The sequence below is a fragment of the Mytilus californianus genome, unplaced genomic scaffold (genome assembly GCF_021869535.1).
Source record: "Mytilus californianus isolate M0D057914Y unplaced genomic scaffold, xbMytCali1.0.p SCAF_14, whole genome shotgun sequence".
Lineage (NCBI taxonomy): Eukaryota > Metazoa > Mollusca > Bivalvia > Mytilida > Mytilidae > Mytilus > Mytilus californianus.
The window spans coordinates 21,328,274-21,350,988 of record NW_026262626.1 but is presented as its reverse complement, the minus strand read 5'-3'; the positions used below and the strand labels follow the sequence as shown (position 1 = coordinate 21,350,988).

The following is a 22,715-nucleotide window of genomic DNA, read 5'->3' as shown; positions in this document are numbered from 1 at the left end:
GACCAACGGCATTTAGCAGTTCTTGGATCATATTTGGGTCTATTCTTTTAAAGTTCTTAAATGCAGCTGAATTTTCCGCACACAGTTCAGCCATGAGGGTCTAATACTGGCCATTGATAAGTCTTCGGAGAAGCCAGTCCCTAGTCCACCATCTCCTCTGCCGCCGGTCACATCTACGTCTGTCGTCAAGTAGCTCGACCACTGTCCTTGCATTTTTTGCCATATCAATATCTAATTCCAGTCAATTAATTGCAAGCATCAGTTGTTGATTGTTCATGTTTGATAATGTTATGTATACCTCTACGGCAAGACACGGACTAGGGGCCCTATAAGTAAGTTATTTATACAGAAGCCTGATGCCAGTTTGTCGTGGGCAGTAATATTCCGTATTTTGTAGAACCCTTGGTGATCCCTACCTATCCGTATTGCAACGTTATGAAATCGTGCCTTTCCGTGACAAATTCGTATCCGATCGTAGTGTATCCTTAACAAATACGTGGTGCAACCGTACTAGTACGTAGTTCTCAGAAACAGACCGTAGAAATACTTCGGGCATACGAATAAGAACGGATTAATACGGTTTTAATAAGGACTAAAATGGATCAGTACGTTCAAATACGGTTTAGTAATATACTACGGTTGTTTGATCCTTGGTCAAATTTTGCGCATGTTCAAAAATTGTCCCGGATATATAAGTACTACTACGTATGACTACGGACCAATACAGATCTTGCCACGAATGATGTCGGATCGCATCCGTGGCTAATCCGGTGTCAAATCCGTGAATGTGTGACCTAGTCTTATGCTACATGTGTTTTTTTGTTGTTGTTTTTTTTTGCTTCGCACCGATCTGTTGAGTTAAGCCATTTACCACTGATTTTCATAGTTTCTTCTTATGTTGTGTTGTTACACCACTGTCACATAGTGGAGGGTTAAGCGCATACAAACATGTTTAATCCCGCCACTATCTTCATGTTCTTGTCCCAGGTCAGAAGCCTGTAATTCAGTGATCGTCGTTGGTTTATTTCTGACATACATGTATTTTTTTTTTTTTTTTTTTTTTTGTAAATTGTATTGTTATGAACATGACCAGATGACGAATTAAGCCGTTCGTTTTATTTTTTGTAGTTGTTAATTTCACATTTGTCATGTGTTTGGGTTTTTCTCATTGTTTAAGTCCGAACGGTGGCATGAAATTGCTTATATCTTCGTTATTTGAAATCTGGTGGATAGTTGTCTCATTGACAGTCATACCACATCTCCCTATTTTTATATTGATGCACATTCAGTTCAATAAATTATCCCGTTTATACTGTTTCGTTGCATGTTGTTTATAAAAAGGACATCTGTAGAAGAGGGGCGAAAGATCCCAGAGGGGCATTCAAACTCATATGTTGCAAATAAACAGACAACGCCATGGCTAAAAAAGAAAAAGACCAATAGACAAACAACAGTACACAAAACACAACATAGAAAACTAAAGACTGAGCAACACGAACCCCACCTGGGGGGGGGGGGGGGGGGGGGGGTGATCTCAGGTGCTCCGGAAGGGTAAGCAGATCCTGCTCTATATGATATGCAAGGCTGATTTTGACATGCATTTCTTTTCTAATCAAACTTTTAAACTTTAAATTCGTGTTTCCTTCTTGTGATGTTTACAATTCATGTTTTGAACAAGATTTATCTAAATATGTATTGAATATTTGAAAACAACAAATACATATACATGGAGTGTCATTTTATATATTTTGCTGATTCACTTGCAATGATTAGTAAGGAATAAAGCTCTATTGAAGAGACACATTTTACCTTGGAAAAAAAGGGGGGCGGAAGATACCATGGGGACATTCAAAACTAAGTCGAAGAGAAACCGACAACGCCGTCATGGCAAAAAAACGAATGTTACCTCTGATAATTAGCTGCCACGGACCACATTTACATAACAAAATAGATTGAACACAATTATATTGATTGACTGCAAGCCAAATCAATGTTCAATGCTAAATTAAATTACCAGTACATGTAGGAAAGCTTAAATATTTACTGAAATATATGATGTGATTGATCAATTTCCCCGTTAAAAATTTTGATATCGGTTTAAAAAAATTAATTGGTATCTTGCACAATGGATATTATAATACTTCTATACCCATTCAGGAGTATTACGCAATAGACTGATTATTTCACAAAAAACGTAACCTGTGCTGTATTATAATTTGGTTCTGAGTCCGTGCTAAATAAATCTGTTGTATTGGACAATAATGGTATGATCTTGCCTTGGAAGGGGACTAACAAGACAAGTCAAAACTAAAATAAACTGCACATCTTTATTCTCAAATCATCCTACATCAACAAAAGCAAAATACGGGTCCGACATTACACCCTAATAACCTGGAATAGCCCGACCTCGAACCGGATTCAACCGAACTACATAACAATAATGCATACAAAGAATAACAGGAATTACCATAAATATTGAAGTGTACAACAGACCACACATACCAACAACGTACCACAGACCACACATACCAACAAAGTACCAGAGACCACACATACCAACAACGTACAACAGACCACACATACCAACAACGTACAACAGACCACACATACCAACAACGTACAACAGACCACACATACCAACAACGTACAACTGACTCCTCTGGAACAAAACATATATACATAAAAACAACAACAAGAGTACAACAGACCACACATACCAACAACGTACAACTGACTCCTCTCGAACAAAACATATATACATAAAAACAACAACAACAAACAATACATATCGTCTACAAAGTATTTCTTACTTGTTTTGGAAAGAATTCCGCTCAAACCAGTGCTAGGGGCCGTCTTAAACTTGCAATGAGGTGAGAGTTTTTTGCTCCGTGTTGAAGGCCTCACTGTGACTTTGAGATGAAGAACAGTAATAAAAGCGCTGTTCCTTTGCGTTTTTCTGTTTTTTTGTTGTACATGTACTGATTTTGTGTCATGGATAGATATCCAATATCCTTTGTTTTCTATAAAATGTACAGGCACAAACGTGCTGGATTACGACTAGTTTTCATTTGACTGGTTCAGCTACCAACATGACTACTAACTAGGAAAAAAAATGGGAAGGCACATAATTTCGAAAGCATTGTGCTTGCTTGATGGTGCAATTTGATAGCAGTTGTATGACAGCAATATCCGATGTACGTGATCTGAGATATGTTCACAGTAAAAATAAAGATCATCTTCAAAGATACCAGGCTTATAACTCTGTAAGCCAGACGCGAGTTTCGTCTATAAAAGACTCATCATTGGCGATCTAATCAAAAGGTTAAAAAGGAAAAAGAAGTCGTTTTTTTATATTTACTTTTGACGATAAATCAGACATCGTCTGCATATGTAATTATTCTTTACAGTTTTACGCTAATTACCCCTACCAGAGATACCAGAGGTATATTCCTTAAAATTGAGTTGTTGAAACAGAGAACTCGCTTGTTTGAAATTTTGGTATGATTGCTTATGAGACAACTATCAACAAAGTTCAAATAAAGTGGATGAAAGTGAATATGTATAGAAACACAAGTATTACTTCAGATATGACGCTAATATATAACGACTGTAAACTATTTTTGAAACATTCAGAAGTCAGTAGCTTTGTATTGTATCATGTAAAAGTAACAAAGCAATAGTCTTTTAAGTCAGCTTCATAAGAGTCATATTCTTGAAAACGACACAGGTTGTAAGATGCCACCTGGGTACTCTTTGTGGCAGATTTGCAGATGGTTATACGATTTTTATAAAAATTTACTTAAAATTGGTCCTTTTTGTTAGAGGTATTGGACTTTGGCCATATTAGTCTATTGTAGCGTTTCTGTGAACTCTTTTTTTTAGAGATTTGCTGGGATTTTTGTATTTACAAGATCAGTTTTCTACTTGTTGTGGAGTAGAATGACAAATTGAAAGTGCTGCTGTTGTGGAGTAGAATGACAAATTGTAAGTGCTGCTGTTGTGGAGTAGAATGACAAATTGTAAGTGCTGCTGTTGTGGAGTAGAATGACAAATTGTAAGTGCTGCTCCTTCATCATCATTTTTGGCCTTGGTATGGTTGCCAGACTTGGCTAAATTTTATCATCGGTACAAGGACATCATTCGTAACTATAAATCAACATGCAGACATCTTAATACGTTCAGGTATTTCACATCCAACATTATATGGTAATATTCTTTACAAAGCACAAAAATGTCGGCATTCACCTCAAAAACTAACCAAACCTTTAAACACACTAATCGGAAAGGGTACATTTACGATACTGTTGTCAGGTCATTATGGATTGCATATTTTGGTATTAATATTGATTCACTCATAGGGTCTTTGCATTGGAAATAAACACATTTATTCTAAAACCAGTTGTTGGCATGATACAGGTTATGTTCTTCTTATATATTTTATGATGGTATGATACTAAACCTCTAACGGGAGGGATTGTACTTGATTTTTATATGACGGAAGACATAATCTTTTAATCAGTTTAATTGAGGTCTGGCATGTCAGTAACTGCTAGTAGTCCTTTGTTCATTTATGTATCATTGTCATTTTGCTTAGTTTCTTTTGTTAACTATTCTGACTTATTTTAAACCGAGTTTCACTGTGCGTATTGCTATGTGTTTCTTTATTCTACATTGGCTAAAGGTATAGGGCGAGGGTTGAGATCTCACAAAACATGTTCAACGCCGCATTTTTGCGCCTGTCCCAAGTCAGGAGCCTCTGGCCTTTGTTAGTCTTGTATGTTTTTAATTTTAGTTCATTTATATGTTTTGGAGTTTAGTGTGACGTTCATTTTCACTGAACTAGTACAAAATTTTATTTAGAGGACAGCTGAGAACCACCTCCGGGTACTGGATTTTCTCGCTGCGTTGAAGACTCATTGGTGGCCTTCGGCTGTTGTCTGATCTTTGGTGGGGTTGTTGTCTCTTCGATCGACATATTCCCCATTTCTATTCTCAATTTTATTGGTAGATTTTAGTTAATTGACCCATGTTGGCTCCATTTTGGCTGCAGTTGGGGGGGGGGGGGGGGATATGGATGGGACTTTATCCCTATAGAAGATTATCGAATACTTCAAACTTCTGTACGATGACATCTAAATATCATTTGGTTTGTTTGTGTCATTGGGTCACAGAGTTTCGTTGAATAGATATCCCGTAATTCCTTTAATTCATACATAATTATTGTAATTTTGTTTATTGGCGGCGGCGGACATTTTGTTAGTCTAAGGGCATTAGCAATTTTGAAAACTGTAATGCAGAGAAAAAAGATATATATATATAAACAGAAACAAATATAGTCTGCAGTTTATCGAAGTTCCCTATGGCCAAGGTGAGCAATACGGGATCCTTGTAGCTTCTAAATGTCCAGTGTATATCCTAAGACTATATGCGGAATTCCAACAGCACCAACCTTAAGAGGACACAACCAAGGGTTCCTTGAATATTCCATTTGAAAGAACGCAGCTATACCAGCACTCGTGCTTCCCAGACACCATCAGATTATGTAACAGCCTGCAACTTAATTGACACTTTTAACCGTGCAACTTAATTGACACCTTTAACCGTGCAACTCAATGGACACCTTTAACCGTGCAACTCAATTGACACCTCTAAGCGTGTGTTGCAGAAAACAAGTTGTGTTAAAAACTGTTTGAGAGATTTTAATTGTATATACTGTTTTTTAACTGTACTGCAAATATTGGTTTGTCTGCACAACGCATCAGTTCGAAAAAAACACCAGATGGTGGACTGAACTTCAAACGAAAGAAGAAGAAACAATGCAGGGGGAAATGTTCACATTCCCTTTTGTTATCAAGAGTACGCAATTATGTGTTAAAAACCTCTAGATGTCCCCTTTATGTTTTTAGGTTGCTGTCTCATTACTTGTGTGTTAGTGCAGTTAACATTGCACCTTAAAAATATGTTGAAGCAGCGAATGTATATTTTATGTTTGCTTAAAGGGTTGTAAAAGCGTTTAGCAAAGCATATTCTAAATGAGTCAGCAATATTCATTGAAATGTATTTAATTCATCTTTCAATCATTTTAAGAACTTGGTAAATTCTTGTTCTGGCAGCTCAGGCAAATGGTTCACCTAGCTGCAACACCAGATAGGGACCAGATAATTCTGTTTATTGTTTTTATTTAAATGCTTTGTTTTTAGTATGTTTTACTAATCTCTATGTGTTTTTTTATGTTGCAGACCCTTTAGAATTTGCTTAATTTGTGTTTTTACCCCATAAGTTCATGCTTAGGTATGTGTATTTCGTTACATTTGTTTGTTTTTATAGTGATTAAGATGATAACACAATGTTGACTGCTGTACCCCTATTTTTGACATTTTTACCTATTGTGTCTGTTTGTTTTGTTCACGCATCGTTGTCAATATAATGGAATTTGATGCGACTGTCATACAAGTGAGAGGCTTAGCTAGCTATAAAACCAGGTTCAATCCACCATTTTCTACATAAGAAAATGCCTGTACCCATTCGTTTGATGTGTTTGTTTTTTTGATTTTGCCATTTGATTGGGGACTTTCCTTTTTGAATTTTCCTCGCAGTTCAGTATTTTTGTGATTTTACTTTTTTTTGAGTTGCTTGATAGAACTTTTGTATTACATGCATATATACGTAATTATGCATAATTTGAAATCTTGGTTTCTATGTTCAATTGTCACTGCGCATCACTTGATATGTATTTTTTGTTTGCTGTTCTTTGTTTTTCTTGTAAAAGCCCTTCAGGCGGCATATGTTCGTAATTGCATTGCATTTGCCGACCTTAAATAAAGCTGTATGTCGTATATATACATATGTATGTGTTTCTACTTCTACTTCTACCAATACTCGGCCACCATCAATAAATTGATTATTTTGCCACTTTTTGGATGCGCATTTAAAATTTAGACAATATTGAATTGATTTGAATTGTGCTATACATCATATATACAGTGAATTTAAAAACATCTTGGCGTTGATCTAGTTCATCTCATGCAGGTAAGTCTTGAGGCATTCAAGACTACCTGCATTGGTGGCAGTATGTGGTAGGGCATTCCAGTCTCGTATCGTCCTTGGGTGAAAAGATTCCTTCCGCATTTCGGTCCTACAAGTTGGTACTTGGTATCCATTAGTGTTGAGGTTTCTGGATAGCCTATCTGGTGGAATGAGAGTATTACTGGTGTCAACTTTCACCATCCCGTTGGCAAGTTTATACATCATTGTAAGCCTTGATGTTCTCCTACGGTCTTCGAGGGTTTTCCATTCTAGTTGGTTAAGCATGTCACTAACAGATGATGTGTTATGATATCTGTAAGTGACATATCTGGCTGCTCTCCTCTGTACCATTTCCAGTCGGTTTTTGTTGTTTTGTTGAAAAGGATCCCAGACTGTACATGCATATTCTAGAGTCGGTCTTACAAGTGATTTGTATGCAGTTTCTTTTATTGTGTTGTTATTGATGTTCAAGTTACGTTTGAGGAAGCCTATGGTCTTGTTTGCCTTGACACATATGTTTTTGATGTGTTCATTCCATTTTAAATCGGAGCTGATGGTGCAGCCAAGGTACTTTGCAGAGTTTAGAGATTCGAGGGTGTGGCCATGCAGTACATATTCTTTTATAATAGGCTTACGTTTTCTTGTTATGGTAAGAACATTACATTTATCTGGATGAAATGCCATTTTCCATTTGTTTTCCCAAATTGCCAGCTTATTCAGATTTTCCTGAAGGTGGTCGCTGTCTGTGTCCGATGATATTGGGAGATATATGATTGTATCATCAGCAAAGAGTCTTTAATATGTTTAATATGTCTATATATTGCATATCCGTCGCATTTGTTAAAATGGATTACTAGCTTTTATTCATACGTTCGCCCCCTGGAATCGTTCGCATCCTATGTTTAATTTGTTTAAATTAGTACAGGTTGGTTTGTTAGATTTTTTCTTGAATAAAAATTCGTGAATTTTCTAAATGAAATCATTTTAGTCGTTTTGTGATTTGTTGATTAACTCTTTTAAAAATGTTATTTATTCATGATACGGGTAAAATGTATATTTCTCACTATCATGTATATTTCTTCCATAAATGCAGATAGTCCAAGATCTTCTATTCACAGAAGAAGGAAAATCACCATTTGAACTTTTTTTGTTACTTGTACCGAGCCCGGAATCGTAATACATGTTTTTGTTAATTCCGATAAAGAGTTGCGCCCCTTTTAACAAAAACATTAGCGGCGAATTCGAAGAATCTTCACAACTGTTTTTCAATCTTTAGATAACCCCAAAACCTGTCAGTGAAACTGCATAGTATCTCTCTGAACAAGAGAAATAATCTAATGTTTGAAAAAGACACATGAGTGCTGGTAGAAACTCAGAAGTTGAACAATCCCATTTTAGCATGGATTCAGTCTCCGATTCAGATGAATCCGACGTTGAAAATTACAGAATATTGCCTTCAGCAACAAGTGAATGGGACATATTATGCCTCCAATCTATTGATATTCATTACAATAATCATTTTCATAATTTGCCGTCTGACATTTTAGATTTTGTTCATGCGAAAACGGGAATGTTTGGGCCGTTGACAGAAAAACAAGAAGAATTCACGAAAAATTTACAAAACGCTATCAGCTTCAGTTGCCCAACTACTGAATTACTTGGGATTGGTTTAGACATGAATGTTGAAACATTTATTCCAGAAATGGAAAAGGATATTAAGAAAAACCAATGTTCATCAAGGTACACATTTAGAATGCCGGTCATCATGGTCATGTATGACAGTTTGTTGCCAGGTGTTGAACTGTACCTCTAAGGTACAAGAACACAAACAACAAAATGTAACATAGCAACAAACGACAACCACTGAATAACAGGTTCCTGACTTGGGAAAGGCACATACAGGATCTGGCGGGGTTAAACTGGTAAGATGGTGTCAAACCCTCCACCTAACCTCATGAACCTGGCATACCTGCCATTTTCATGATTTTTTCAAAATGCCCATGTGGGTTTTGCGTGCAAGATAGCTCTTATAGTCCTAAGAAACCTAAATGTATTTTTATGTTGTTTTTTGGCTTTAATATTCATACTTTTAAAGTTTATAGCCATTGTAAAATTAACTGTTTTGTTTAAAATTGTAGACAAAATTGCTCTTTCTAAATTTCCATTTGGGTGCTTTCATGGGGGAAAGCCCCCACAAATAGTGACAGTTGGCAGTATGACCTGGGACAGAGCATGTTTAAAGTAACGTAGTCAAGACAAGTTCATGAAAAGAAGAAAATATGGGAACTAAGGGAGATAATTCTACTCATCAATTTTTATTTAATTTTATTAAAACACTGTAAAAATATTGAAAATTTATTGCCTGTGAGGCAAATATCCAAAAGAGTTCAAATGAAATATACGTAATTAAATGCTACCATATGGCCACAACAATGAGAAAAACCCAAATGGTATAGTCAGCTAAGATGTAATGCCTTGACCATGTTGACATGAAACATGTAAAACACATAGAAAAAGAAAACTAACATTCAGCCTAATCTATATTATGCATATTACAACAATTTAGGGAAAAAAAATGACAATCAAGTAGATATAAGAAGATGTGGTATGAGACAACTCTCCATACAGGTCACAATTTTTAAAAGTAAACCATTACAGGTCAAAGTACGGCCTTCAACACCGCTCACATTAAACAGAAAGCTATAAAGGGCTTCAAAAATTACTATTCAAACAGGGAAATATACTGTCTAATCTACATTGATCTATATAAAAAACAAAAACACTTATGAATCACATCAACAAACATCAACCACTGAACATCAGGTTCCTGACTTAGGACAGGTGCAAACAAATGCAGTTGGTTTAAAAGTTTCAATTGGTGCCAACCTTCACCCAACCTGAAAAAATAGTGTAACATCACCATAGGAAAACACACTATAAAATATCAATTGAAATGGCTTAACCCAATCAACATGATCATGATGATCAAATGGCATATTAACAAGAACAAATGAACATACACTGAACAAATAAATTTGATCGATGAATAAGTATTACCCCTGACTTTAATATACAGCTATATTTATAGATTGGTTCATTATCAACATGATGAATAATAATCAGAATTGATAAAAGATGTGCATAAACATGTTAAAGATTTTTTGTTCTTTTGAAATATGATTTTTTTTTTTGGCTGTTGTAGTGATCCTTTAACTGAAGTGTCAACCGTTGTAGATGATTTCATCAACAGTACAATAATAATGATGAAATACCAGTCTTCATACCTGAAAATGATCCACAAATATGGGAAGCAAAGCATACCACCTGTATCAAAGGATATTTTTGCAGACATATTCAAAGCTTTCACGAAGATGTGTTGTCTTCTTCCTGTGTAAGTCTTAGTACTTATACATGTAGGGCCAAATATTTTTAATTAAAAAGGACTAGATTCTCATCCAAGCTTTCCTGATTTGTTAAAAATTTGAAGAAAAAAATCCTGATTTTTGGCTATTATTTTAACACTTAAATGATCAGGTGATCATGTTTATTTGTTAGGAGTTGTCACCAAATATGGCATGAGATTAAAACTAAATTTGACTGTCAGCAACAATTTTTTACTTAATAAATATAGGAATTTTTTGTGATGGCCTAAGGTTGAAGAGAGATAGATGGAATGATTGGTTTAATGTCCAGCACTTTTTGTCCAGTTGCAACTATAACATGTATTTTAGGACAAGAATATGTTTTTGCAATATGATAATTATTCCTGCTGCTAGACCAAATTTTAAATGTGCTAGTTCACCAGGTAGTAATCTATACAAGTAAACAAAGTAACCCTACCTAGGAATAATACTCTCACTCTGATCCACCGTGTTCTTTCTCTTAGTTCTAGATATAAAGTGCTGAGCAGAAAAGTAGAAGATAATAAAATTGAGAATGGAAATGGGAATGTTTCACAGAGACAACAACCCGACCAAAGAGCAGAAAACAGTCGAAGGCCACCAATGGGTCTTCAACACAATGAGAAAATCCTGCACCTGGAGGCCGGCTTCAGCTGGCCCCTAAACAAAAATGTGTACTTGTTCAGTGAAAATGTATGTCATACTAAACTCCAAAACATATAAATGAACTAAAATTATACAAGACTACTGTAAATTCAGAAATTATTGCGTGCATTTATTATTGCGATTTTTCAAGCATGGGCAAACATGCGAGTCTAATTATTGCGATTTCGAAAAAAATCTACTTACCGATCTATGTTTCAGTTATCAGAATGCGAGTTCTTATTATTGCGATACTCACCAAGTCGCATTTTTCGCATTAATAAAAACCTCGCAATAATTTCTGAATTTACAGTAACAATGGCCAGAGGCTCCTGATTTAGGACACTGAGGCACAAAAATGAAGTGGGGTTAAACATGTTTAGTGAGATTTCAACTCTAAAAAACCAAACACACCGCAATACGCATAGTAAAACTCAGTTTAAAAGAAGTCTGATGTCAGAATAGGTAACAAAAGAAATTTAAGCAAAATGACAATGATACATAAATTAACAAAGGACTACTAACAGTTACTGACATGCCAGCTCCAGACCTCAATTAAACTGATTGAAAGATTGTGTCTTCATCATTTGAAAATCAAGCACAATCAGCCCTCTCTTAAGGGTTAAGAAACATACCATCATGAAATAGTTTAAAGTGTTCAGTTTTAGCCTGCTTGAATGCTTGATATCTTTCTATTTCAGAGCACGCATGGCAAGTAAAACAATATATATATTGCAGAACAGTGTCAGATAGATTTTAAATTGATTTTAAACATATTTTTTCAGCAGGCTGATCAGGATATGAACAGGGTTGAGCAACAGGCACAGCCGGTGAAAGCTCTATCCACTGGTCAGACAGATGTGAAATAAACGTATCTTTTGATTGATAAACAAGTAAAATGACATTAAATTTTTATGTTTTTCAGACCAGGATCAGCATGGAGATCGATAATGAATATTCATCAGGTTGATGTTACATCAACACCTGATGTTGTAATTATGACAAAGGATCATCTGCATAGTCAGTTTCCAGAAACTTCATCTGTTGTGTCCATTGCAGAGGTAACAGAATAACCATGATAACACTGCAACTTATGTAGATTAAGGTGGCTGGGGCGTCTTAATTAATATCCATAGAATTTTTTAATACTTTGTCAAAATTAAGTTTTTATCATGCTTTGTTCAAAAATATAATTAAAAGTATGGGTCACTGGACTTTTTTCACGCTACAGGTTATGCAAAGTTGTGAGATTTTGTATAGATTATGCATGGAAAATTCAATTTTGTGTGATAAAAAGAAAACTACCTGATAGAATTTTAAGATAAAATGTGAGAAGATAGCTCTTATAACATGCTTAAAGATAAGAAAAGAAAAAATGGGGTCACCGAACTTGTTTTCTTGCTACAAATTAAAATAATTAAATTCACAACACTTTCAAAAAAAAAATTACTTTATCTGAGTTATCCCCCCTACTATCTTAGTTATCTCCCCTTATTTGGCAAAAGTAAAAAATAATGAATCAAACACAAATATGTTTTTGTTTTAGAAATTACAGCCGTTAATATGATAAAACACATAATTTTCTATATTTATATCAAAAGTCTTACACATGAATTACATACTTCTCTCAAAATTTGCACATTTCATTCAAGATCTAGACCAACTACTTCAAAATCCAAGATGGAGGAAGACACCCAAGCCACCTTAAGTTTCTTTTGCACCTGCCTACTGAAAATGAACCATGATAGATTGGGAAAAAAAAATATATTATATTATAATATTGTTATTTCCATTACAGACAGTCAGGGGTACTACTTGTACAAGTAATTTTTATTTACTTGGAAGAAGTAATATTCATTCATACCTGTCAACATATGGCAATGAAAATGCCGGTCATGACCTGCATTGAAGAATGAAATCTCAGGTCATAACCCGTACAAACTTTTTCGAGCTGAATTTCAGTATTTAAGGGACATTTTTCTTATAATTTATATCAAACAGTTTACAAGCTTTAGTAGCCATGTCACCTTAAATTTCCAAAATATTTAATAGGAAAACCAAATAAAAAAAAATATATTGCTTTGAAACACCAAAGATACATGTTTACAACCCCTAAAAAAAACTTTTCTGCAATGAAATGCAGGGTTAATTTCAAACAACTGTCAAATTAAAGGGAATATATTAAAAAAAAATTCAACCCTTTTTTCCATGAAACTGGATGTACTATGTATTGGTGGTATTATACCTTGAAAGAATTTTCACAATTTAATAATAAATGGATTTTAGTTCTTGAATGATTTTTTGATATATCTAAACAACCTCTATCAAAAGGAAAGTAAAGCAATGTAGAGGAAGCTCAGTTAACACCTGTATGTAGAAAGTCTTTTAATATAGGCCTTTATCAGTACACACTATCAATATAAAACAGATGCTAAATATATAAATATATATACTGAATTTTTTTTCTATAAGATTGAAATTAGCTAAAAAAATTTTTAGCTTCATGAGTATAATTATAAAAAACCAACATAAAACAAAATTAGTTAGCATTTTAGGCATAATTATGTTCATTAGTATAGTACATTGTGGCAGTTGTTTGGCATTGAAACAATTACTTTTTGCTTGTTTTGTGTTGTTTAATAGTATTAGAAATATGATCACACAATTTTAAAAGTAAATATTGATAAAAGTCTGTCTGCATCATGTCCAGTAATACTGTATACAATCTGTGAAGAGGCAAAACATTACTATCAAAGGTTTTAATGTATCACAGCATGATGAATTATAGTTTGCGGGAAAAACCCATTTTACAGTTTCAGTAGGGATAATTATCATAGAGCATCCTCTTTTTAGCTCCATGTGAAATATTTTATTAATATTAAAATGCTGTATGCTTTTAGATTGAAAACATCTTCAACAATAATAATTGATTCCAATTTTAATAGAGGGAAACAGTTATCAAAAAATAAGATAGACACTGAAGATATTAGGTTATATGATAGATATATGGTAGATACATTTTAATTTAACCCCTAAACTAAAGTGGTATAGTCATGACTCCCTATTGTCATGTTCCTACAGTCATGACAGTAGTATGCTGAATCAAAAATGCTTTTAAGCATACCAATTGAACTATTACTATACATCTTTAAATATTTGTAAGTGAGGGACCTAGCATATATGAGTCACGTCTGCAAATTATTCAAGAAAATTGCCTGTTCTCCTCAAACACTAAAACTTCTAAATTGCCATATTCCTAACTTGAAACGGATTATTACAAGAATTTTTAACTGTAGTTTTAATATATATTATAAAATATCTCAATACTTTCCTGTTGATATCATATATAAAATATCTGAGAAAAGAAGTTGTATTGCATAGATAAAAGGGATTACAGTACAGAGTATAAAATTTTGTTATAAAGTTTTTGGTCCCTTGAATCCGATAATGATCAGAAAAACAAAATCAGAAAAGTTATTCAAGAGAAAGATATAGAGGATTGCTGAACTAAAATCAATTTATAATAACTATTTTATTGTGAAAAGTCTTTCAACCTAGCCTTCCAATTACGAATTGAAACATTTCTTAAAGTAGCCATTTTCTATTAAAGAACTAAGTTTGCTATTGTATATAAAGTTTAACAAATGATTATAAATCAATTACCATAGTTTGTGTCTTTGATGACTTTATTGTATCATTTTATATGTTATAAATTTAAGTTATATTTATATTATTTAAATATAAAATTTGAGTATTTCTTTTGTATTAAAAAAGAATGATTATTAATAAGAAAATGATTTAAAAACATTTACTTTTTGTGGAGACTTGATATTTCTTTCCAAGCATTACACAGTACTATTGAAGAATTTCTTATCTATTTTATAGTTTTGTAAAGTCATGCAAGTTGTATTTGAATAGACCAGATGTTTACACAGGTGTTAATTGAGCTTCCTCTATTATGCTTTACTTTCCTTGTTATAGAAGTGCTATAGATTTGATTGACATCTTAATGGATCATGATAATTATTGTCACATAAACTGCTGAGAAAAGCCTACTTAAAAACCTCCGAGCATGCTTGGCTTTTGACTAAGGAGTCTACTTTGAATTATTTGTATGACCTTGAAATTGGTTTCTTGTCAATCATGTATCACTGAGAAAGCTAAGGCTTTATGTATTTTTGATAAAAGCGTACATGTATGTATGTGTTGAGGGTTTTGAAAGGTCATGACTGTTACCAAAACACTTTTTGTTGCTAAAGACTGCATGAACGTTTTATGTTTGAGAACATCCATGTTATTTGTGTGTTATGCGGCGTTCACACAGTGCCGATTATAGCTCCTGTTTGAGATCAGACAGCGTTAAGACACGAAAAGTTAAAAAGTCAGATTACGATCGTCATTGATCTGGAATGTCCTAACATTGTCCCAACGAAGTCGTATACGTTTGTAACAGATTCCTACGGATTGGGAATGGTCTGGAAAGAATGGCCAAGCACACCAGACAATAAGGTGCGTCGCGTAACATTCTGGGGAAACTCAGCCGATTTTATCTAGTCGGATTACAATCGTGACTATGTCGTGACAGTTTCTGATGTATTGGATTAAAATCGTAACAATGTTCTGTGTTTTCTGGACATTGTCCTCTGGAACGTGCATGATCTGGAGAAATTTTTCATTGCTGTTTTTTTGCCGATTGAGTCCAGATTGCATCCAGATCTTGCCAAATGCGAACCGCCTTTGCTGAAACCGTTTCGGAACAGTCCCGTTATTAATTCGAAATTCGGCAATGAAACCCACGTCAGAGTCCCGACAATTACAGACCGCAATACGACTGAGTTCAGACAAAGCCGTGTGCAGTGCGAAACAGCAGACTGTGATAGGATTGTGTTCAGACAGTACCTGATGATCCTGAATATTGCGACAGTTTTCTAACGGATATCTTCCGTCAGGGTTGGTTCACTGTCTGGTTACTGTCTGATCTCTGTCGGATCACATTCTGGAGAATCGGGATGCTGTCGGGACAGATTCGGTCATTTTGTACCATGCGAAAGATACAAATAGGATTAGAATCGGATTGAGAACGGGATAATCGGACAAATTCGGTTGGAAACGGCTGAATTTGGTCGCTTCCTGAACAATATCTGATTGTTGTCGTGATTCAGTAAATGTTTTTACAAATTTTAACTAAATTTTGATTTTCCAGCAACGATTCAAGGGATCTTGATCAGACTTTTGACAAATTTTAATAGGGAATAGTCCTCTGTCTAGGACGACAGTAAAAATCGGGAATGTATGACCCCAGCTTAACTGTAGTCCTGAATACCATGCACTACCTACCATATCCTGTCCTGCTCTGTGTGGCTGACCAATTTTTGCTGTTATAATTAATGTTGTGCTATAAAAACACTGCCCATGGTGAGGTGATGAGAGCTCACAGACATGTTGAATAGCAGGAATAGTTCCACATTTGCTATATTAGTGCATTTTATATTTTACCCTATTTTTAAAGTGTAACTTTATTTAGTCATATATATACATTATATGCTCATAATAATGTACATTTAGTGTATTTATTATTGTAACCAAACATTTCTAGGCACTGTTGTTATGATGTCTGTTAAATTAAATTAAATTTTTTGTTCTACATGAACATGATGTTTCAGCTGAAAAATTTAGGTGTTTTTACAAATGATGATGATGACGAAAACAATGACGAAGAACGAACAACTAGAACTCACAGGAATACATCATCTGATTCATCTGAGCTGAAAGAAGCAGACGACAGTGAACAATCGGTTCATGAAAAACCAGCTATTCTTAAAAGAGTTGGGCAAAAAGTTCTTGGACAGCATGGGGGAGAGCTATTACTACATCAGTCTTTATATCGACAAACTCTTGACAAAGAGCGAGGCATGAGGTATATTCCTGGGATGATTGTTATTGGAACTGAGGTAATATTTGACCAATGAAATTTAATGTTTTATCCTGATTTGGAGTAATTTTTCGCAATTTGATTAGCTGTTATTGTCCTAATAAATTTAAGTACAATTTTTATTACGTCAATTGTAATTATCTCCCTTATACTATTGACCTAATAAAAAAAATATTTTTGAGTTGCTATAATGTCCTAATATTTTTCTTTTTTAACAGTTTTAGATTAAGTATCTAAATATATTTGGTCCTAATAATTAAATTTGAATATAATAATTTGTAATATAACAAAATCAGGATAAATTTGTTACAGTGTGCAATTGTCCTAATAGGGAATTTATTGGGTCAATAAAATTCATATCAGGTTTGGCTTTGCCTCACCCGAAATGAATTTTATTGACCATGTTGACCCGATAAAATAAATCCTGGTATTAGGACACTTGCACACAAATATAAGGTCTTGGAAGCGATATTGCAGCAGTAAAACTCTGGGGAATGTCACATTAAATCAAGTTACATTTTTGATTTCAATAAAAAAAACTTATTACACAGCATGGATATTCACTTCTGCCATGTCTGCCATTCAGAAGTTATGGTTCTTGATTGATAAGAAAATTGCCCTGTATACATAGGTCATTACCATGCACTAACTAGTTAACTGTTTTTCCAATGATCTCCATATTTTACTATTTTGAGATTGTTTTCATTTTAACATTTGTAGTACAGGAGTTATTGTCCTTGATTAATTGGAAATTGACATATTTTTAAAGTTGTTCCATACAATAAGCTGTGAGCTGTTCTACCAATGCTTTTCAAATTTTGATATGTTGCTAATGATTAAATAGATACAATTTGATTTTGAGACTTTTACTTTTACAAGTCAGGAGTCTAATTCCCCTTTATTACTTTAAAAGTAACCCTTATAAATGTAATGAAATCAGAATTTGCAGTCATTTGACAAACCTTGTATTTTGCAAATGGATTACTGTAAATTCAGAAATTATTGCAAGGTTTTTATTAATGCGAATAATGCGACTAGATGAGTATCACAATAATATGAACTCGCATTTTGATAACTAAAACATAGATCTGTATGTAGATTTTTCTGAAATCGCAATAATTAAACTCGCATTCTTGTCAATTTTTGAAAAATCGCAATAATAAATGCACGCAATAATTTCTGAATTTACAGTAGTTTTGTGTGGCCTTGATGAAGTTGTGAAAGCGAGAGAATGTCATGTTTGCTATACATGTTCCGTCAGTCATGGTCCATTGACTTTTAAACTTTTCCATTATGTTTATGTTTGTGTTAAAGTCAGTTAGAAGAAATCACAGACGGTGATATTCCTGGATATTTATAAGGCAGATTAATTAGAATTGGAATATTTAATTTCAATCAGAATTATTAAGCACCACCCTCAAAGTCATATTCACACTTTGAAACATTTGTAATTTTAAGATGTTAAAGTGTTGCCATTTGAATCTAAACATTTGTATAATATCATTACAGTTACACACAATATGTTTGTATGTCTGCAGGATATTTTTTTAAGTCAACCGAAAAATAAATGCACAGTCTTTACCGACAGGTACATGTGCTATTGCTAGGATTTTCAGATTTTGATAACTTAAAACAACTTTGTCAAACCTTCACAGAGATATAAGAGATTTGGATAGAATCTTTATCATTTTGAGATTTAATTTAATTAAAAGATGGACAGTTGTTTTTGCAGTTAACATTAAATTATCAAAAACTTTATCAAATCATCATGATCATACATGTATGATCATATTGCAATTTGAAAGGAATATTTTTATTTTTTTATCATGATTTACTTAAAAATGGACTTTTGTATAGCAGAAAATAGAACACAGTTTCATCAATCATTGTCAATGACAGCCAATGAGATTATGAGACAATACTTAGATAGGTGTATGCTTAATAATTTTTGTCTCGTCTGCGACGAAAGTCACAGAAAGTGAGACAGAGGTATTACTATGCGGCGGTGGCGGCGGCGGTGGCGGCGACGGCGGCGTAAGCTATTTGTATAAAGCTTTATATTTCAGAAGGTAGAAGACCTGGATGCTTCATACTTTGTATGCAGATACCTTATGTTACGAACTTTCCGTCTGTCATATGTCCAATGTCCTTGACCTTATTTTCATGGTTCAGCGACTGCTTGAAAAAAAAGTTTAGTTTTTTTGTTATGTAAATTTCTCACTTATTATGAGTAATAGGATAACTATATTTGGTATATGGGTTCCTTGCAACGTCTACATGTCCATCAAACAGGGTTCACCTGACCCCAGCCTCATTTCATGGATCAGTGATCAAGGTTAAAGTTACGTGATTAGGTCCGTTTCTCAGATACTACAAGCAGTAGGTCAGCTATATGTGGTGTATGGAATGATTATAAGGGATACATGTCAGTCTGGCAGGTTTCATCTGACCTTGACCTCATTTTCACGGTTCATTGGTCAATGTTAAGTTTTTGTGTTTTGGTCTGTTTTTCTAATACTATAAGCCATTGGTCAACTATATTTGGTGTATGGAATGATTGTAAGGTGTACATGTCTGTCTGGCAGGTGTCATTTGTCCTTGACCTATTTTCATGGTTCATTGGTCAATGTTAAGTTTTTGTGTTTTGGTCTGTTTTTCTAATACTATAAGCAATAGGTCAACTATATTTGGTGTATGGAATGATTGTAAGGTGTACATGTCTGACTGGCAGGTGTCATTTGTCCTTGACCTCATTTTCATGGTTCATTGGTCAATGTTAAGTTTTTGTGTTTTGGTCTGTTTTTCTAATACTATAAGCAATAGGTCAACTATATTTGGTGTATGGAATGATTGTAAGGTGTACATGTCTGTCTGGCAGGTGTCATTTGTCCTTGACCTCATTTTCATGGTTCATTGGTCAATGTTAAGTCGCTCTTGTTTGGTCCTCTTCTCAGATACTATAAGTTATAGGTCAACTATATGTGGTGTATGGAATGATTGTAAGGTGTGCATGTCTGTCTGACAGGTTTCATCTGACCTTGAGCTTATTTTCATGGTTCATTGGTCAAAGTTCAGTTTCCTCAATGAGGTTTGTTTCTAAGATACTTTAAGCAATATATGTTAAATAAATTTGTAAATTTCTCACTTATTATGAGTAATAGGATAACTATATTTGGTATATGGGTTCCTTGCAACGTCTACATCTCCATCAAACAGGGTTCACCTGACCCCAGCCTCATTTCATGGATCAGTGATCAAGGTTAAAGTTACGTGATTAGGTCCGTTTCTCAGATACTACAAGCAGTAGGTCAGCTATATGTGGTGTATGGAATGATTATAAGGGATACATGTCAGTCTGGCAGGTTTCATCTGACCTTGACCTCATTTTCACGGTTCATTGGTCAGTGTTAAGTTTTTGTGTTTTGGTCTGTTTTTCTAATACTATAAGCCATTGGTCAACTATATTTGGTGTATGGAATGATTGTAAGGTGTACATGTCTGTCTGGCAGGTGTCATTTGTCCTTGACCTATTTTCATGGTTCATTGGTCAATGTTAAGTTTTTGTGTTTTGGTCTGTTTTTCTAATACTATAAGCAATAGGTCAACTATATTTGGTGTATGGAATGATTGTAAGGTGTACATGTCTGACTGGCAGGTGTCATTTGTCCTTGACCTCATTTTCATGGTTCATTGGTCAATGTTAAGTTTTTGTGTTTTGGTCTGTTTTTCTAATACTATAAGCAATAGGTCAACTATATTTGGTGTATGGAATGATTGTAAGGTGTACATGTCTGTCTGGCAGGTGTCATTTGTCCTTAACCTCATTTTCATGGTTCATTGGTCAATGTTAAGTCGCTCTTGTTTGGTCCTCTTATCAGATACTATAAGTTATAGGTCAACTATATGTGGTGTATGGAATGATTGTAAGGTGTGCACGTCTGTCTGACAGGTTTCATCTGACCTTGAGCTTATTTTCATGGTTCATTGGTCAAAGTTCAGTTTCCTCAATGAGGTTTGTTTCTAAGATACTTTAGGCAATATATGTTAAATAAATTTGGTGTATGGAATGATTGTACGGCCTACATGTTTGTCTGATAGGGTTTATCTCACCTTGACTTCATGTTCATTCATCATTAAAATGTTTATTTAATGTAAAGCTTATATAAACTTATTTTTTTTACTTTCAACATAAATTCAATTATGAACACTAAAACAGGCGAGACATTTCAGTGTGTCCACTCTTGTTTCATTAGATTAGTCTAATTATTTAATTATTAAATGTTAGATGTAACAGCCACTTATTTCTTTTGTAGGTCACCTTCACTTTACTGGAGTTGCATGGTAAACATTTAGCAGAACTGAGAAGCAAAGATGGGAATATAAGACATAAAAGCTATATATATTATTCAAAACCTAGAAATTTGCTGAAGAAAGAAGATCGAGATATCCTGCTCGAATCTTTTGTAAGGTTGAATAATAAAAAGTAATTAGGTTTTTGAAATGTACATAACAATAATGAAAAATATATATTAAGACAGTTTATGAAAGGTTTATAAATTTTGTTAGCATAAGCTGTTGGGAATTTGATATTTTTTCTCTGACTCCTTTATGGTTTGTGGTTGAGGGGGCATTAAGTTTAACCTTGTCTATCTGTACATCTGTCTGTACGTCTGTCTGTATGTCCCAGAATAAGTCCCATAACTTTAGTTTGCCTCAAACAAATGTAATTAAACTTAAACACAATGCTTATTACCACCAAACACAGATCAAGTTATCACCTCCACGGTTCTTCAGTTATGTCTCTTTGTAAATTGAAAAATTGCCGAATTTGCGGTACATTTTCACAAGGAGGCATCTGTGTCCAATGGATACCAGACTTGGGGTCAATTACATTGGAATGTAATTAATTAAATTACACATTACATTGCAAAAATGTTCAATTACACTTATTACACATTACACAGTTTTTGAAATGTAATTAATTAAATTACAATTAGTTTACTAAAGTAATTAATTAAATTACACATTACATTTCATCATAACTTTCATAAACAATATATATATCATGTATATATATAGCATGTGTAAAATATTCATGTAAGCTTACAACATAGTTTTAGCATTGCATTTGATCATCATTAGGATTTTTAATGTTTTGTCATTTAGTCTGCATCTCTCTGGTCTGAACACTTTGTTTCGACAGGAGCTGATGTGACAGGTATTGCTTGATCATAAGATGTGTTGATAGAAGAGGGAATGTTTTCCTATTAACAATGAGTAACTTGCCAATACATTAAGGGGTATTTTGACAACCCAGAAATGAAGCCATTTAATTAAACATAATATAGATAAATAAATTTTTAAAAAATCCATGTTTTTTTACTTTAGAAGTATTCAAAAGTATGCTTGTCACAATATTGAAAATAATTTTTAGTACAAAAAATGAGAATGAATGAATGTATTATGTCAATATTAGCAATATTTTGCTAATTAGATAACATACATGTAATAGTGGCATTGTCCCTAGGCTGTTTTATTACACATTTAGTCTGATTAATTGCCATTTGTTTTTACAGCTGATAATTTTTATTTCTATAATCCCTTTGTGTATACTAATTTGACAAAATGACTGTGTGCAGTGATTTAAAATTCTAAATGAACTGTCTAAGAAAGATTTACACATTTGTTAAACCATACATACATGTATTGATGGT

At 33.9% G+C, this 22,715-nt stretch overlaps 4 protein-coding genes across 7 annotated transcripts in view; 2 read left to right on the top strand and 2 right to left on the bottom strand.

Moving 5' to 3' along the window:
- LOC127724368 (fibrinogen-like protein A) overlaps positions 1–22,715 on the bottom strand; it is a 432,225-nt gene that overhangs the window by 124,455 nt on the left and 285,055 nt on the right. The gene's annotated exons all lie outside the window — the stretch shown is intronic.
- LOC127724364 (feline leukemia virus subgroup C receptor-related protein 2-like) overlaps positions 1–22,715 on the top strand; it is a 227,425-nt gene that overhangs the window by 93,442 nt on the left and 111,268 nt on the right. The window lies entirely within an intron of this gene.
- The window catches only part of LOC127724370 (fibrinogen-like protein A), a 162,584-nt gene that overhangs the window by 64,857 nt on the left and 75,012 nt on the right, over positions 1–22,715 (bottom strand). The window lies entirely within an intron of this gene.
- On the top strand, positions 10,233–21,778 carry LOC127724372 (uncharacterized). Its single transcript, XM_052231326.1, has 4 exons — positions 10,233–10,417; positions 11,995–12,130; positions 16,733–17,020; positions 21,315–21,778. The coding sequence occupies exons 1-4, from the start codon at positions 10,287–10,289 to the stop codon at positions 21,486–21,488; spliced, it is 729 nt and encodes a 242-aa protein (XP_052087286.1). The 5' UTR covers positions 10,233–10,286; the 3' UTR covers positions 21,489–21,778.